Raw genomic sequence first — 18121 nt, 5'->3', positions numbered from 1 at the left:
CTGAATGAGATTATCTTTTTTTCTAATATTTCTATAAATAACATGGATTATCACATACTTGAAAAAGAATTTAAGAAATCCTATGCTTGTGATAACCACTTTTCTTTCTAAATTCTCTTAGAAGATATAAAATTTCCCTTGATGTTGGTGTCAAGATCATGTAGGTATAATTGATAGAAAGTGCTTTCTTTCCATTAAAAAGGAAACCAAAATATTTGCCTCTCCTTTGTCCACAGTTCCTAAAATATGGTCAAGACTGTTTCAGGGACCTCTTCTCTGGATGTGTTCTCATTTTACTGTTCTGCTTGGCTTTCCCTAAACATGCTGGGAGCTTTTATGCCTTTTGGCTATTAGATAAATTTCTTTTGTCTGATATTACCTTTACATTTTTTAACCTGGTGAGCTCTTTTTCATTTCTTAGTTCCCAGTTCAATTATCACTTTTATCCTCCCAGTGAATTCCCTCTTCATTCCTTCCTTTTTGTTCCTTCTTTACTTTCAACAAAGCTCTATCTCCTTGCCTATCAGTATCCACTCTTAGACTGTGAGCTCTTAGGTTTGCAGCCAGGCATTCCCTGGAGGACTTACTAAAAAAGGAAATTCCTGGCTTGCACCTTTGGAGATTTTTGTTCATCAGAGCAGGGGAGAGTTCAAGAATGTGCATTTATTTAAAAAGTCTGTAGACAATTCTGATGTTTGTGGTCCATGGCCCGTGGTACCATACAGGGAGGTTGACAACTATGTCATTTGTATCTTTTGACTATTCTCTCATATTTGGACTGCATCAGAATGTCTTCCCATCAACTATACTGGTTTTTAAAATTTAATTTTCTTTGCCTTACCCATCAAGAGGTGTTAAGTACAAATAGCATGGTGACCAGATACTTTACTTATATTGTAGACAAAGCCAACAGAGACATATACATGTTATATCAGAAGGGGGGTAGGCTAGCCTTATGAAAATAGATACGGAAGAGAAGGCTCTTCTGATTAGATTCTTTGGATCCCTCTGTTCTGGGAAAAATCCAAGCTGGACTTGTATTTATAAGGAGTTCTATTTCTGAAGAGAGAGAAAGGGTGGGTAGTTAATATGACAATAGGTGACATGTTCTCCAGTATGGGAAACTTTCCAAGTAGGTATTGCTAATACTCATTTAATAACATGTCTTGCACTTTTGCACAGTGATTACAGAACCACTAGAAGGCCGTGTAAAAAGCCACTATTGCTCTAAATGTTCCACTTACATTTCTTCTCCCATAACCAGTAACCTACTTTTGGCTCTTCAAACGGCTGCATAAAAGAGACAACCATTTTAACCTTTTAGAAATGAATCTTGCTAGAGTAAATCAGAGAGAAATGATGGAAATGTTAATTAACTTGCCTTCATCTTGGTCAGATTCTGTATTTAACCTAAAGGCCTACAATCTTTTGGGAGGTTTTCTTAGATTTGATTGCCTATGACAGGCAGAGAAATTCAATTATGGTTTGGTGGCGTTACGCCTTTGGGAGAGCAAAACCCCCCTCCTGCCTCTGGCATAGGAAACAAATGCCAAGAAAGGAAGGTGAAATCACTCATGAATTTTCCTGACATATCTCTTTTCTGGTTCAGAATTGGTAATAGATGAAACTTTCCTTTTTGGAGCTGGGACCAAATGTTGGCTTCCCCCATGGGACCACCTCTAAAACACAAGGAGATGGAGGATTTAAAACACAGACACAGACACACACACACAGACACACACACACACCCTTCCACTACTGAGAGAGATTGTCCATATAATGCCTTTCTACATGACAAAGCTTCATTCTCAAACCACAGGAAGTTCTGATATTTAGGAACAGAAGATAAAAGTGCTTAATTTTACTTTCCTTTTTATTTATTACATAATTAGCCATTTAAAATCCATTTCAGCTTTGGAAATTATAAAAAAGAAAACATACCATAGCTGAAAACAAACCACATTGATCTTTAAACATTTTATGAACCGAAAAGCTCAACATAAACCATTTCTTTCCTTCAGTAGGGAAATAGCTCTATGGCAAGATATAAGATGACAGATGTAACCTAAAAAGATATGCACAAGAAAGAGATGGATTTTTATTTATGTATTTGAAAAATATATAACTTTAATAATGCTGGGGATGTGTTCAGTAGTGGTAGCAGAGGTAGGCCAGAGATCTATGCTTTTTAATATCAACTTCCTCTCGAGTAAGAATTTTATCACATTAATAGCTAAATCATACTGATTGCAAAAGAGCTGAAATGAGGCAATTAGTACGGCCTATGACAGCCGTGAAGAATGAAACGTGAGGTTTTCAGTGCAAGCCAGATGGATATCTTCAATATACTTCTTATTATCTGCTTGTGGTAATAAGTTCAATTAAACTGAATCAGTACAACACAAGTCTCTTTGAATTGCCGGAAAAGAAATTAATTATGTGCTTCACATTTAATGAAGCCAGAGTCATAGTGTTTGCCTTTATTGTTTGTTTGTTTTATTTATTTTGATTGGTAAGTATTCATTAGGAATTAAACCACTTATTTCATTCTATAGTAGAGTTTTTTCTTTAAAAGACAATTTTGGATTCAAAGGTTAAATATCACTAGTAATAAGGTTTTATCTATTCTATAATATCTGGGAGAGAGGTAGAAAACTAGATCCACTGTTTAGATGATCTTGACTACAATATCTTACTACGCTGAAGAATTCTGACCTGGTGTTTTTAATTTGAGATATTATACATGTAAGACTAACAAAGACAATTCAGCAGTACTCATATTCCCATTTCTAGAATCAGCAGTCTCTAACATTTTTTCCAGCCTTTTCTCCCTCTGAATACATATTAAATTTTATCCAAATAAAATATTACCAACACAGGTTATGTCCTTTCATATAACCTCACTCCAGATTCCCTCCCCTCACAAATACTATCATGAGTTAATGTTTATACTATACATGTATTTTTATGTTTAAACATTATATGGTATTATTTTCTATTACTAATTTTATGTTAAATCATATTACATGCATTAAATGAAATAATACCTTTTGTATTCTTTATTTTGCTTGTGCATTTTTTTTTGTCATTACAAACAACAGAATGAAGTTCTTTGCAAGCCTACCTCAGAACACTTAATTTCCTCTAGAATGGACAGAAATGGAATTGATGGGCCAAGGAGATTGCCCATTTTCAATGTTACTTTCTCTCTATAGTATCTACTCCCATTTATATTCCTACTTACAGTGAGTGTATGAGTATTCTGGTCACACTCTCATCAACAAAAGGTTTTGTTGATGTTTATCTTTTGCCAATTTCATATGTAAAAAATCCTGTCACACTGCTTACATTTGCATTTCTCTGATTACTAGTGAGATTGAGATTTTTTTCAAAGTCTTGTTGGCCAACAGTGTGTCTTTCACACCAAAATCAAATATGTGAAGCCTGCCTCAGTATAGATGCCTTCCTATGAAAGGGCAGAGTTGGCACAGAAACACAGGAGTTAAGGAATTACTTCCTCCCTCTAGACCAAGGATGAAGAAATGATGGCAGGATGGAGTCAGAGTAGACTGTCATGGTAGGTAATTTTTTTTATTTTTTTATTTTTTTTTTTTAGTTTTTGATATAATGTTCAATGACAGTCTTACTACACTTTAATCTTAACATTATAAAAGGTGAGAAACTATTTTACAGAAAGAATTGGACAAAAGGGGGAGTCACTCTATCTATGATTGATGTTGCTAAAGGCACACTATTTGCTCAGTCTATGTGGCCCTCATTAGGGCTCAAAGGAATGTCAGGGGAAATAATTATGCTCTGTTTCATCAAGATCTTGGCTTCACGTCTGGGGTAGAAAGAGTTCCAGGTTATGTCATGCTCTGTGAATATAGAAAGAACAAGAGGTATACTTATCTACCATTTCTTTAGGATTCTCCTTAGTTAACTGTTGCCAACTCCATTGTGGCAGGTCTCAGATCTAACAGGATCTAGCATTGAAATATTCTGGCCATTGTCCTTCTACCAGGGGACCTAACATAATTAGCATTTAGCACTTTTAACAACAAACTTTTCCTATTCTAGGTGCCTTGGGTCAGAATTTGCGTTAATCCTATTAGAAAGACCCTTAATTATTGCCTAGAAATAATTGGTTCCAGTGGAAGACACCTAATTAGGTTGAAATGTATTCTGTTATAAGGGCCCAATGTTAAAAGCTTTTGTTGTGGTTTAGCAGCCAAATGTCATTGCGGGTTACTGATTTCTGATTGATCCCCAGTCAAATATGGATAAAGCCTTGAATAATTTTACATAGAAGATGTGGGCTGTTTCAAACTCATTTTCCAAAAAGGTTCCAATTGAAAAGACTCTACATTATTGTGTCGGTCATGCTATGCATGGAGAGGTTGATATTTCTCAAAGTCCTACAGTTAAAACAGAACTATTTTACAGGGTATACTATAGATATGCTGTAAAACTTGTTGGGTAGGTTAAGGCTTTCCTTTCTATCTCTTATATGCATGCATTTGATAGCATCTCTTCTTCTAAATGTAAATAAACTCTTGATGGGATGGACCATGAGCATTCTGGCAATGAAGGAATCAATTAAATGTTCGTTGAAGCCACCTGAGCATCTTCACACTGCAGGGATGGAAAATGAGAATACAAAGGAATTTCTTGTTACAAATATATGAGGTCTTAGTTAAATTCTACTGAGAATCTTATCTATCAAGATAGTTAAAGTACAATGTTTTTCTTATTATAAACGTAATTCTGTGTACTGAATAAGAAAAAAATTTAATCCAAAAACCAATGTCCTTTTATTTATTTTTAATTTTTAAGAATTATTTTATTTACTGATTTATTATGAAATCTTTTAAAATTCAAATGAAAACAGGGTAAAATGTGCATCTAGGGCAACTTAAAAAGAAAAAAAAAATACATTAGTGAAAAAACAACCTGCAGTCAGAGAGACGTGTAAACTAAATGTGAAACAGTTCAACTGATTTAGGCTGGTGACAGTGAAAAGTTCAGGAAGAGATAACTATCTCGATAAACTCCAGTTGATACGTTATGTGCTTTAGGATTCTCCCTGGCCTAACAGGGAGTTCCAGCAGTGTGAAGCTTCCTCATTCCTACAGAGGCTGACTGAATACACTGTTCTAGTGTCTGCCAAGTATTTTTTTTCTCTCTCTCCCAATGATTTGATTTTGCCTCTTGGATTTTTTACTTATATCCAAGTACTTGGTCAACCCTTTTGATACTGGGGTGAGGCTAAGGTCTTGTGACAGAAATATCCCCAATAATTTCAGTTTGTAATCAGACTCCAGGAGATGCCAAAATTCCCTGTTCCGTATAACCTGGCTAAGCTACACCTTGGACGAAATTTTGAAGATCTGTTTGCGAAAGGAAAATAAGTCATAAAAGAAAAGATCAGTAAGTTTTTCTTTTTGTTTTTGTTTCTTTGGAAAGGGCTAAATAACAAATATTTTAGGTTTTGCTCGTTAAGAGGCAACACTGAGGATATGATGTAGGTTGCAGCATATTAGATGGTCTTTGTCATGATTATTCGATTCTGCTATTGGGCAAAAATAACCGCAGTTGGTAGGTAAACAAATGACATGGCTGTGTTCCATGGAGACCCTGTGGACTGACTCTGAAATATAAACGTCATAACATTTTCACATGTCTGAAACTATTATTATTCTTTTTGTTTTTCATCCAGTTAAACACGCGGAAACCATTCTTAGCTCCTGGGCGATAAACAAGTGGGGGCTAGCTGGCTTTGGCCCATGGGCCATATAGTTGGCCAACTCCTGAAAATACACTGTGTATCAGCATCAAGTTGGGTATTTATTTAAAATATTTATTTTGGGGGGCGCCTCGGTGGCACAGTTGGTTAAGCATCCGACTTTTAATTTCAGCTCAGGTCATGATCTCAGGGTTGTGAGATCAGGCCCCGTGTGGGGCTCCTGGGGTTCCATGCTGGGTGTGGAGTCTGCTTGAGATTCTCTCCCTCTGCCTCTCCCCACTTGTACACATACACATTCTCTCTCTCTCTGGAATAAATAAATAAATCTTTAAAAACTTGTTTATTTTTCAGGCCTCATCCTTAAAGATTTAGATTTACTAGGCTAGGGCACTGGAAATCTCTATTTCTGTTAAGCATTCTATTGAACTTCCACTTGCTATGTGGCATGTACAAAGTTTTCTGATGTAGGACAGGTTTCTCAAAGTCTGGAACCACCAGCCACAGACTTACCCAAGGTCATTTTGGCTGTGGCTCAACAAGATATCTATGATAATAACATCCCTAGCTTAAAGGCCTGCATTTCATTTTCAGCCCTGGAGGGGATCAATAGAAGCTCGGGTTGCTATTACCATAGTTATCTTGCTGAACTACATTTAAGACAAATACTCGAAGTTGCTCTTCTTCAGGAGTACTACTTTAAAATATCTGTCATATGAAACCTGTACAGCAAAGATGCTATGTCATGCGAAATGGCATGCCTTTTACTCTGCTATAGAGATAAAAATGAATTAGTAAGTACAATATTGCATGCAAATGCAGCCTGCCCTCCTGTAGTTCTTAATGATGTCGACAATTGCTAAAGCTCATCTTTGTTGAAAGGTCAAATATTATGCTTTCTGGTAGGATTCAGGGGTCTGACACGAGAACTGTTCTTGCTTAAAATTAAAAAGCAGACTAAATCCCAAATATACTATAACTAGTTTAAAAACTAAAATCAGTGAAATTTAGCAATTCAGATGATGGGATGATAATCAAGAACCCCCTGGGCACCTGTCAGATCTGCAGCTTGGAAGCATACTCATGCATAATCTGAATATTTATCCATTTTATGGTTGCCTGCCAGAGATTTATTTTAAACCTCCTGTACCTGCTAGAGTGGATTTATGCCTTCTTTCTCCTCCCCCATACTTACTGACCCTGTGTTTGACACGGTCTTCGGCTTCCCTTCAAAACATGGGGGTGGGGGTGAGGAGGAGGAGAATTGGATTTCAGAAGCGTTGCTAATGATAGAATTATTATAAAAAGGTTAGAGAAGACGTGTTCTGATGTCTGACCTTCACGGTGTTTTAATCCTACGTATGAGGAGATCAAAATGAATACAAGCACATTTTAAGGTTAGAGAACACCTTCTCTGATAAATTAGTCCCTTTGTAGATCTCAAAATTGAATTAAAACACAGTGCTCAGTCATATTTCAGGCTAAACTATTACATTTACATTAAAGGTACAGGGCTGAGGCATTATGATGTGCGATTCAGTACTTGGCACAGTTCACGTGGAGTTCAGAATGGTTTTCTCTGCCTTTATCGTGCTTTATGGGGCAGATTTCTAAATTGCATTTCTCAGTTTATGTTAATGTCCTTCACAGAGACCTGGTGGTCTGGATGCCCCTATGCACACACGTGTTCTTCCCATTAATGTTAATGGGAGTCAGAACCAAGCAACGGGAGATAAATGTTCTCTCAAATAACTTCTGACCTTCCCTAAAGTAACAGGATTGCTAACTTCTGTGAACATATGGACCAGGTAAAACTCATATTTCTTCCCCTCACCCCATCTCATCTATAAGAATAATACAAGAATCAGAGAACCTCTGTAGAAAAACTGACTGCAGTAGAGCATCACCAGCCAAGCCCAGAAACGGCTCAACTTCTACACAGATGAACTCCCTCTGGTGGGGACCACTGTACTGCGACCTCAGGGCTCATTCCTACAGGTCTCTGCCTTCCTCTTTCTCTTCCAGCCCTGCTCTTTTTCTTTCCCCATCTATTAGCCAATTTCAGTTTTAAAGTATTCCATATGTCTCAGCAAAACAGGTGGCCATGCACTGATCCTGTCATATGTCCCTCTAAGTCCTGTCCATAAGTCCACTAAAACTCTCCTGAAAAATGCCATTATATCCTGTTTCCCAACCTTCATATCCCATCTTTAGGATCCTCTTGTAATAATAATACATACTTAATATTTTTCCTTATATTGACTCACTTCTTTACTTAAATATATTTTAAAAGGAGATTTTTTAAAATCATTGTCATGAATGGAAAACTAGACTTTTCCCAGTACACATTGTAAGAAGCAAATAAATTACTAAAATTAAAAAAAAATCAGTAAAACTATCTCTTATACTATACTTGGAAAATCACCATTTACATTTTACTAGAAGTCTAGAAATAAAGTATTTAATCTCTTAAAATAGGTAGAAGTTCCTGACTCAGCAACATTTATATCCACCTAAAACATGGGGTAACCATGGCGTATTTCATAATTGGTGTATGGAATGTTTTTTTTTTTTTTAATATTTTATTTATTTATTTATTCGACAGAGATAGAGACAGCCAGCGAGAGGGAACACAAGCTGGAGGAGTGGGAGAGGAAGAAAGCAGGCTCATAGCGGAGGAGCCTGATGTGGGGCTCGATCCCAGAACGCCAGGATCACACCCTGAGCTGAAGGCAGACGCTTAACCGCTGTGCCACCCAGGCGCCCCTGGTGTATGGAATGTTTTGTGCCATCATTCAGTACAAGACAAGCAGCAGAGAATCATCTGGATGGTTGGTCCTGGGACCGCTCCTATTGCTGGGATATGAACTCTGATGGGAATTAGAGGACATTCCTTTTTGTTCACTATCTTTTCTAAGAATTAAATTAATTAATTAATTAATTACTCTTGAGAGAGAGTGCGTGCACCCAAGAACAGGGTGGGGGGGACAGAGGGAGAGGAGAGAGAGAGAATCCCAAGCAGGCTCGACGCTCAGCTCAGCACAGAGCACTCAGTTCAGAGCAGACCCCTACCTGGGGCTCAATCCCACATCTCTGAGATCATGACCTGAGCTGAAATCAAGACTCGTCTGCGTAACTGACGGAGCTGCCCAGGCGCCCCTCTGTCCACTATCTTGAGAGGTAAGGAAATCAAGGCTTACGAGAAGGATGTTGATCGAACACAGGACATAACTTGTAGCTCCATGTAGAAATACCCCACTGTCAGCAATATAGAACAGCAAAAAATGGTTTCTAGGCTTAGTTGTTTATAATCTTTCACACTCTAGGGCATTTTTTTTCTTTTTTCTTTTTCTTTTTTGTGTGTGGCAGGCTCACTTCTCTTTGCTAATTACTCTAATAGGTTGGTGATGGTAACTTCAAAAATGTTCATTTCAATAAGATTTAGAATGTATGTATAGCCATTTTATTAAAATACAAGCAACAACAACAAAACAACTACTAATATTTCCTAAGTGCCAGACACTATGTTAAGCACTTAACGTGGATTATTGCAGTCATCAAAACAACCCTAAGCAGTTGGCATACTATTATCCCCACACAGGTTAATTGTGTAGTCCAAAGTCACAGAGCTAGTAAGAGAGAGAAATGAGATCCAAAGCCAGATCTTTCTGCCTCAAGCTCAGTCTCTTAATCACTGCTTAAGACTGCTGCCTAGTATTCTCTCATATCTCCATAACTAGCAAATAATCTATAATCAGGTACCAGCTCTGCCATTAACCAGCTCTGAAACCTTGGGATTCCTCCTGGTCCTAGCTGATCTCTATTTCCTTTTGCAGCTGAGAAAGCCATCCATTAGCAAAGACCTCTAGCTGGAATTTTGATTTATAAATATTATCTAACCTCTTTTTTCCTCTGCCCTGTGAAATAGAGTGAACATATAGTCCTATGCCCATGTTACTGCTCTGAGTGATTCATTAACAGGCTGAAATAGTGGAGTTAATCTAAATACAGGTTTACTTCTGACTCCTGGCTTTCCAGCTTTTTTATACACATAGATGTTTACAATAGAAAGGCTTACCCAAATGGTAGTATTTTTCCACCTTCTAATGACCCCAAAATATGCAATTAGGTAATTTTTGGCTTTTTTCTTTAAAATAAAATTGGGATATATAAAATAGATATTTTTATTTTTCTTAGGCTAGCTTATTTCACAAAGGGAGCCACAATTGGGCAAGAAGGAAATAATACTATGTGACCCATTTACTATGTCGGTTATAGAAAAATACTTATTTTATAAAAATCTATTATACGAAAAAAAAAGCTGAATTAACAAGATTTCCTGGCGCAGTAAACAGAACCAAGCAGAATGCACAATCAGGATTCCTGGGCTAACATCCGTCTTCCGCTACTAGTAACCTTGAGAATGTCACCAACATGAGTCTTATCTCCTCAGTCAGATCATCCATTGCCAAGATCTCCTCAACTCAAAAATTCTGACTTGACAAGACAGAAAGTAATAGAAATGCAAATAAAATGTAAATTAAAATCTCATCCTTCGCAATTTAGTGCTTTCAGCCCATCCCATCAACCTGGTGTTAGAACAGACTCACATCATGTGCTGTGCTAAGAGCAATAAAGGAATTTCTGTCATATACTATAAAGCACCCAGACTAAGGTATGTGGAAAATTTTATTTCCTTAAAACTGAAAGGGTTGGCAGCGTGACTAAAGCAAAGCACAGAGGTGATTAAATCCCTTTATTGGTGTAATAATCCATATCCCTATCTCTGAATAACCAGGGCAGCTCTTTTAAAAATAGCCAATGTCATTGTTTAAACAATGTTTGCTAAAAATAGTATTCAAGTCATGGGTTTTTAATTTGTTAGCACAGTGTTCCTAGACATGAATTTCAAATCTACAGAGACTTGAAAGAAATTTAATTAAAGGATTGAAGATAACATTAGTTACAATAGTATAATAGATACAATGGCTGTAATTCTCAAAATTGTATTGGATGATTCTGAAATAAGATAGCTTTTCAATCATATTCATTACCAACAGTTCTCTAAGAATTGTTAATCATATAATGTTTGGCATGATGTATTAATTTAGCAACACAGTGATAACTGTACATATTAATATGAATGATGCCACTTCCATAGATTGTATTATTAGAAATGAGGACATGTATATCAATGTACGTGTTCTCTGGGTTATCATTACCTTTTACTACCAAGTTTCCAGTACTGCTAGCAGTTCCAAAATGGTTAGTGGCTATACAGGTATAACTTCCAGCATCTGACTTCGTCACATTGACAATTTTGAGGCTTCCATCTTCAGAAATGGTAATTCTGAAATTAAAACAAATAAACCAGAACAGTAAGCTTATCTCATATGACAAATTGAAAATGATGTCTGTCATTCTGTCATCTTTCAAACTACAAATCATGGCTATATCACTTGACAGTCACATCCTTATTCAGGGTATTTGTCTATATACACATAAATATAATTAGGATGTGTGACTTATTTAGGACTTTTAACACTTTTCTTGCTAGAATGGCCTGAACATTCTCTTGGCATAAATATTGGAAATACTAGATAGGTTGTAACCATTCTCTGTCTTTGGCAGCTGTAACCACATTATGCATAGGGAAGGTTCATTGTTGATTACCATTAGTCTTAACACTGCTGAGGTATAAGGAAAAAAAAATCTCTTGATTGGCCACTTGACACATTTTCATTGAAAATTTTTCTTCTGTCAGTTAAGAGTCTGCCTTCGGCTCAGGTCATGATTCCAGGGTCCTAGGATCCAGCCCTGAGTCAGGCTCCCTGCTCAGCGGGGAGCCTGCTTCGCCCTCTCCCTCTGCCTGCTGCTCTCCCTACTTATGCGCCCTCGCTCTCTCTCTCCTCCCCATTCTCTCTCTGTCAAATAAATAAATAAATAAAAATCTTTAAAAAATGTTTTCTTCTAGGGGGTGGCTTAAGTTAAATGAGTTATTATTAAGCATATTTATTTCTGACATGTCAGACAACACATTTTTAATGAGATGCAAGAAATGAATTAAAAAAAATATCCCACAACATAGTATGACTTTGGCAGAACAGCAAACGTGGATGGCACATCTCAGGGCCCACAATTAGGATCGAATATCTACTACCTGGGAAGGAAACACTTGCACTGACAGACACAAAAGTGGAACAGGGAGGATTCCAGAGAACCCCATCTTCAACATGAATATTGCAGAAGAAGAAGGTGCAGAGATGGGTGGGAATGCAGCCTGGCTTGGACACCAGACAGAGAAACAAAAAAAACGGACACAGATGGCTCATTTAAGATTACTGTCTGCTGAACCTCTACTCTATCCTTCAAATTTACCCACTTCTTTCTATCTCTCTGCTCTCCCCTTCTCACCTGGCCTGTCACCAGCCTCTTAAACGATCTGCCTATTTTTACTCTTGTGCCTTAAATGCATTCTTTGGTCAGTGGTCAGACGGCGTTTTAAAATATAGATCAGATTACATCACTGCTCAGGCTTAAAAATCCTTCTTTGCACCCCACTGACCTCGATAAATTCGACAAGGCTTGATGGATCTGGCCTTTGCCTTTCTCTAAACCACTTGATTTCACTCTCATCTTTCTACCCTTCAATGAACTATAGTTACACTGGCCTTTTGCACGTACCTACAGTAATTGGGACCCTTTCCCGCCTCAGGTCCTCTCTACCTGCTGTTCTGCCTGCCTTGACATCAGTACATAGCTACCTCCCTCTCACCCTCTCAGGACCTCACCTTAGGGGCAGCGCTTTTCTTATGACTCATATTTCTAAAGTGGATGTTTTATTTTGTTATTCTCTTTTCGTGCAGCCACTTTATTTTTTTTCCTAGAACCTAGAAGTTTTGCTTACTTGTTAGCTATCCTATTTACTACCTGGCATATGAGCTTTTCTGAGGGCACTGACCGCGTTTATCTTACAACTTAATCTCCAGGAACTAGTACCTAGGGTGACACATAGTAGATGCCCTGTACGTATCTGCTAAGTGACTGAGTGAAGAAGTAAATAAATACATATCCTAAGAGAAAAATCAAGAATATGTTATAGAATATGTTATAGGAATTCAGAGGGGCTAAACCACTGAGCACTAGTGATAGCCTTAACAGAGTCTTTGACAAATATTGGAAATAAGGGGTCTAGGCTGGTCACAGCTTCACTTAATAGAATTTTTGGCTAATCATTTTAAGACCACAGGTGAAGATTTAAATATACCAGTTTGCAAACGTGGTATATACTTCATGAAGGCTCTTTGGGATGGAGAAGCTACAGATTTCCCTCTCACTCATTCCCGGTTTTTTGACTCAGGCTGAGACGGTATGACCTTATTCATCCTCTTATTATCCTCTGCAAAGGATATGGAATCAGAAGGATGGGCGTTCAAATACCAGTTCTGTCAGATCCAGCTGTGTGATCAGAGGCAATCTGCTTAACTTTCTGAGTTTTAGTTTCCTCATCTATAAAATGGAGCTAACAATACGGTCGGGTAAGTAGTTAGTAAGAATTAGGTAAGATAAGGTCAGTGAAATTTCCAGCACATTTCCTGGTATTTACTAGATAGTAGTTTTGTTGTTGCTATTCTTTCATCTTTAAAACTGTGCCCTCTTATTTAGTTATTTGTTCACATGGGAAAAATGGGACAACATTCTCTGAACATAATTTCTCTTAACATAGTAATTAAATCAGTCTGCTTTTTGGACCCCAACTACTATGTCTGACAATCCGAAGTCAATATACAAATTAACTGAGTCCTCCCAAATCAGTATATAAGATGCAGACAAGGAGGCTCTTTGTTCATTCACACCATAATACACACATAACAGTTGCTCACTAAAGACCATATGACACCCCATTAGCCCAAGAGCAGATGTACTGATAAAAATAGTGTGGTAATTAAATCCTAATTCCCTCAATAATCACAAAAATAACTTTAGAGGAGTTAATCATATTCCTATTTATAAAATAATTCTCTGGAAATTGTAAAATGCTGGCATATGCGAACTCAGTCAGGAAGGTGACATTTGTGTTTTGAATATAGAGTCATTTTCCATGAGGTAACATAGGTTTGGGACATATTAAACACTGAGGAGTGAGCTGATTCTTTCAAAACACAAAGGCCTATTAATAGTTTATACCATTTAAAGTGGTATTATAATTTCTAAAACCTAAAGCCGTTGCCTGTATCATACTGTTTAATGCCAACAGGATATGAATAAGGAAACAAGTAAAGGTTTTGTCATCAGATGACCTCGTATTAGCCTAGACTCTGATACTTGCTAAGTGTATGACCTGGCCTAATTACTCATGCCCTAAGGCAGGGCTTCCCAGCCTTGGCACTACTGATATTTTGGACCATATAATTCTTTGTCCTGTGAGGTTATTTAGCTGCATCTCTGTCCCCTATGCACTGGGCTCCATTCACTTGTCCTCTCTTCCCAAGTTGTGACAATCAAAAATATCTCCAAATATGGCCAAATGTTTCCCGGGGGCAAAATCATCCCCAACAGAGAGCTACTGGGTTGACACCAGTTTTTATTCTTTTAATATCACTGGTTACTATGATGATTATCTTCCACAATGAGATAAGATACACGAAAGGTTCTCTTAATTGTAAAGTGCTGTATTAATGTTTTTTCTCATTTTCCACTGTCATTCCCATCCTGTCATCCTTAATGATGGTATCTACATTGCACAAAAGGCACCCCACATATTGTTGCTATCCAGTTGTGGGACCCAGCTAGCTCTACACAATCTCTCTCAAGGCTCTCTTTGCCCCTTGCCCTCAAAGCTTCCTTATCCAATTTCCTTTAAGCTTTGTGAAATGACAAGGTAATTTTACAAACTGCTGTACTGCTGATTTTTAAGATTTCAGCGCCTGACATTGGTAAGTGTTTTAATTTCCCCATTTTTTTTTTTTTTTAGCAAAGAGATAAGAACTAGGCCTCCAAGGCTTGAATTCCAGACATTGGAAAAGGTGAGAGAGGGAGATAATCTGTAGAAGGCGTCATTTTTAGTAGCTGTCATTGCATTACATTATATTTTTCTGTTTATTTTTCCTAGGTATAATCCAAATGTGGGTATAACATGGAGTTTAGTGAAATTCAACCAATTTCTTATCCAACCAATGTAACGTACTGATTAAGAACATAAGCTCTGTGGGTGCCTAGGTAGCTCAGTTGGTTGGGTGTCCAACTCTTGGTTTCAGCTCAGGTCATTATCTTAGGATTGTGAAATCAAGCCCCATGTTGGGCTCTGTGCTGGGCATGGAGTTTGCTTAAGACTCTCAGTCTCGGGGCACCTGGTTGGCTCAGTCCTTAAGCGTCTGCCTTCGACTCAGGGCATGATCCTGGCGGTCTGGGATCGAGCCCCACATCAGGCTCCTCCGCTGGGAGCCTGCTTCTTCCTCTCCCACTCCCCCTGCTCGTGTTCCCTCTCTTGCTGGCTGTCTCTCTCTCTCTGTCAAATAAATAAATAAAATATTAAAAAAAAAAACAAAACTCTCTCTCTCTGTCTGCCCCTCCTTCTGCTTGAGTGCTCTCTCTCTCTTTCACTCTCTCTCTCTAAAATAAATAAATGAATCTTAAAAAGGAAAAACCATAAACTCTAGAACTATACTATCTAGGCACAAATCAGACTCGTGCCACTTATGAGCTATGTGAGCAACATCTTTGTATGCAAATTTCCCTATTTGAGGTAATGGAATAATAAAAGTAACTATATTTCACAAGGTGTTGTAAAGATGTGCACTGCTGAGATCAGTGTCTAGCACAAGAAATGCACGATATAAGCACATTAGCCAAATATTCTATTAACCAAAGTTCTGTACCTTCCTAAATCTATTATTTCAGATATTAATAAAGGATTCTGTTAAGGTTAAGACCACTATCAAGTAGTTCTGCCCTTCTGAAATCCTGTAACACATTATTATGCTTAATGAAGTATATGGGTAACATCAAGTAGCTATAGAAGGGGGATGAAAAATTGGTCTCTCTTATTCTTAGCTATCCACTAAACACCTCCTGTACACTGGGCCTATATAAACCAGGAGGACCTTAGATAATTACATACCTAGAAATGATGTCAGTGTGTTTTACACCATAATGCATACATTTCTATAAATGCATACTAGAAATGGCATTACTTTTGCCAGTGAGGTTTCTGTTTCCCATGCTGTTTATAGAATAAAGAAAGGCAAGGACCAAGGCCTAGCCAATCAGGAGATCCTACTCCCCTGTCTGCAGTGATTGATTTATGGATAGGCATGTTACCAAAACCAGGAGCTATTTGAGGAAACAATCTCTTTCAATTTATTACTACATTTGGAGATGGAAATCTAGAACTGTTAGCAATCATCTTACCTGCCATAGACAGCATGCCTTAAAGAAACCAACTGAAGATAAGCAGAGCCCAAGAGACAGAGAGAGAGGAGACAACTTAAGATCTCTTTGAGGCCCTGTTTCCGTCCATGCCTAAGCCAGCAGCTTCCTTTGGATGCCCCAGTTACATAAGGCAATAATTTAATACATTAGAAATTTGGTTTTAATCCCTTGCAATTGGAAGAGCCCAATATCTAAGGGAAATTAGTGAACTTGTTCAGGAGATAGTGGTAGTGAAAGTGGAGAGGAGCAAGGAGTTCTCCAGATCATTCTTTGATGGCTCCTTCTACAGAACTTGTTGCCAAAAGACTGATTAACTCAATTATAGAGGAATGACCATGGATTTCTGAGTCTGAAAAAACTGACCTCATCTTCCTTTATACACAGCTGTGCCATATACTTTTGACTATTTATTTCTACAGATAAAGGACTAAATTAAATTACAATGACTTGTTGCTTTGAATTTATGGGATTTTTAAAAGTGGGGATTTAGTATAAGGTTAGCATTTATCTTGGGGTGCTAATTTCCACTAACTCAAGAAACTTTAGAAACATAACTAAACACTAGTATTTGCTTCCTCTCAGTTGAATTCTATCCCAACATAGAAAAAATTTTTCAACTAATATTTTTACGTTCACTTTTTCCCATGAATATAGTGCCTGAATCCAATCCAAAGATAATTGTATTTTCACGTTTGTTTCTTGATGAGACTTCAAAGTTTCTATTTCATTTTAGTTTTCCCATTTCAGACTACTGACTGACCCGTAGCTATTAGCTTGGTATTGAACTTTGAGCTCCTTCTAATACTCATGAATACTGATCAAGTTAGATAAAAGGAATTGAAAATGTAAATCTGTTCCTGGCTTAGAACATGTTAGCCCTGACCTACCTGTAGGCTCTTTTTAAATCATTGATAGTATCAGAGAAAAGTAAAAAATGATAAAGCAGCAAGTAGTAAAAATAAAGGTGTGACATAGGACTTAATTTTCCCTCCATGAAAAAAAGGTCATCTAATTCACAACATAGTAAATTGCCCGTTGCATAGAGAATAGTTATTCCTCCACTTCATTTAGAGATTTTGGATCCATAGAGGATAGGAACCTATCTGGAATTATGAGATAAATTGAATCTTTCTTTCTTAATATGAGGCTCTGGGTTATAGCCATTGAAGAGCTGACCTTGTCAGTCCTATTAATCAAAACCAGTCTGGGGACACTGGACCTTTAAAAATGCTGATCTTTCCTTTTTGGGGGCTTTAGTAACAGATGACAAAAGCTGCCAAGTCCACAATATTCTATCACCCTAAAGAGAAGGGTTATGCCCAAATGGTGACCTATGATTGTCTGAGCAGTTCTGCATGGAAGCCCAACTACTGGTGAGAGAAGTAACACATCCTCACCTGTCTGGAAATGCTTTCCTTATAAGTAAAACCCTTGAGAGCACAACCTACAAGATTATTTCTTCCCTTCTGCAAAGGGGGGTATTATGGATTAATAATTTCTTTTCAACAAACAAACAATGGAAATTTCAAACTGTTAACTTTTAAATCATCTTTAATAATGTTAGATCAGGGATAGCATAAATCACTTAAAGTCATGCATAATTAAAAAAATCTCAAAGGGCCATAACAGGCTTCTCCTTTCTCTAATACATGATGAATTCAAGAAAACATGTTTGCCATTTAAAAGCCCGAACAGGAAAGCACAGACTTACACATTACGAAAGAGGTCAACATTCCTGGAGGGCTACAATATATTCTAAAACTTCAGATGTGGTTAATATAAGTACTGCTACTTCTCAACCCAAGCAAACTGACAGTGTGGTAGCGATGTCACAGGACTCCTGACCCCAGGGGCCACCAGCAACATACTAGAAGGAGGGCAATGAAGTCAGACGTCCCCAAACCAGGGGTCACTCTACCTTATGAGACAGTACAGGGCTAGGCACAT

At 37.6% G+C, this 18121-nt stretch overlaps 1 protein-coding gene across 6 annotated transcripts in view; it reads right to left on the bottom strand.

The window, feature by feature from the left end:
- The window catches only part of CNTN4 (contactin 4), a 901169-nt gene that overhangs the window by 62052 nt on the left and 820996 nt on the right, over nt 1-18121 (bottom strand). For all 6 annotated transcript variants that reach the window (XM_034658663.1, XM_034658662.1, XM_034658661.1 and 3 more), the window contains one exon: nt 10966-11093. In XM_034658663.1, the coding sequence (XP_034514554.1) occupies nt 10966-11093 (128 nt within the window). The remainder of the gene's footprint in view (nt 1-10965; nt 11094-18121) is intronic.

This window comes from Ailuropoda melanoleuca, chromosome 4, assembly GCF_002007445.2.
Source record: "Ailuropoda melanoleuca isolate Jingjing chromosome 4, ASM200744v2, whole genome shotgun sequence".
In the NCBI taxonomy this organism is placed as follows: Eukaryota; Metazoa; Chordata; class Mammalia; order Carnivora; family Ursidae; genus Ailuropoda; species Ailuropoda melanoleuca.
Note: the sequence above shows the minus strand (reverse complement) of the source record. Positions and strands in the feature narration are given on the sequence as shown.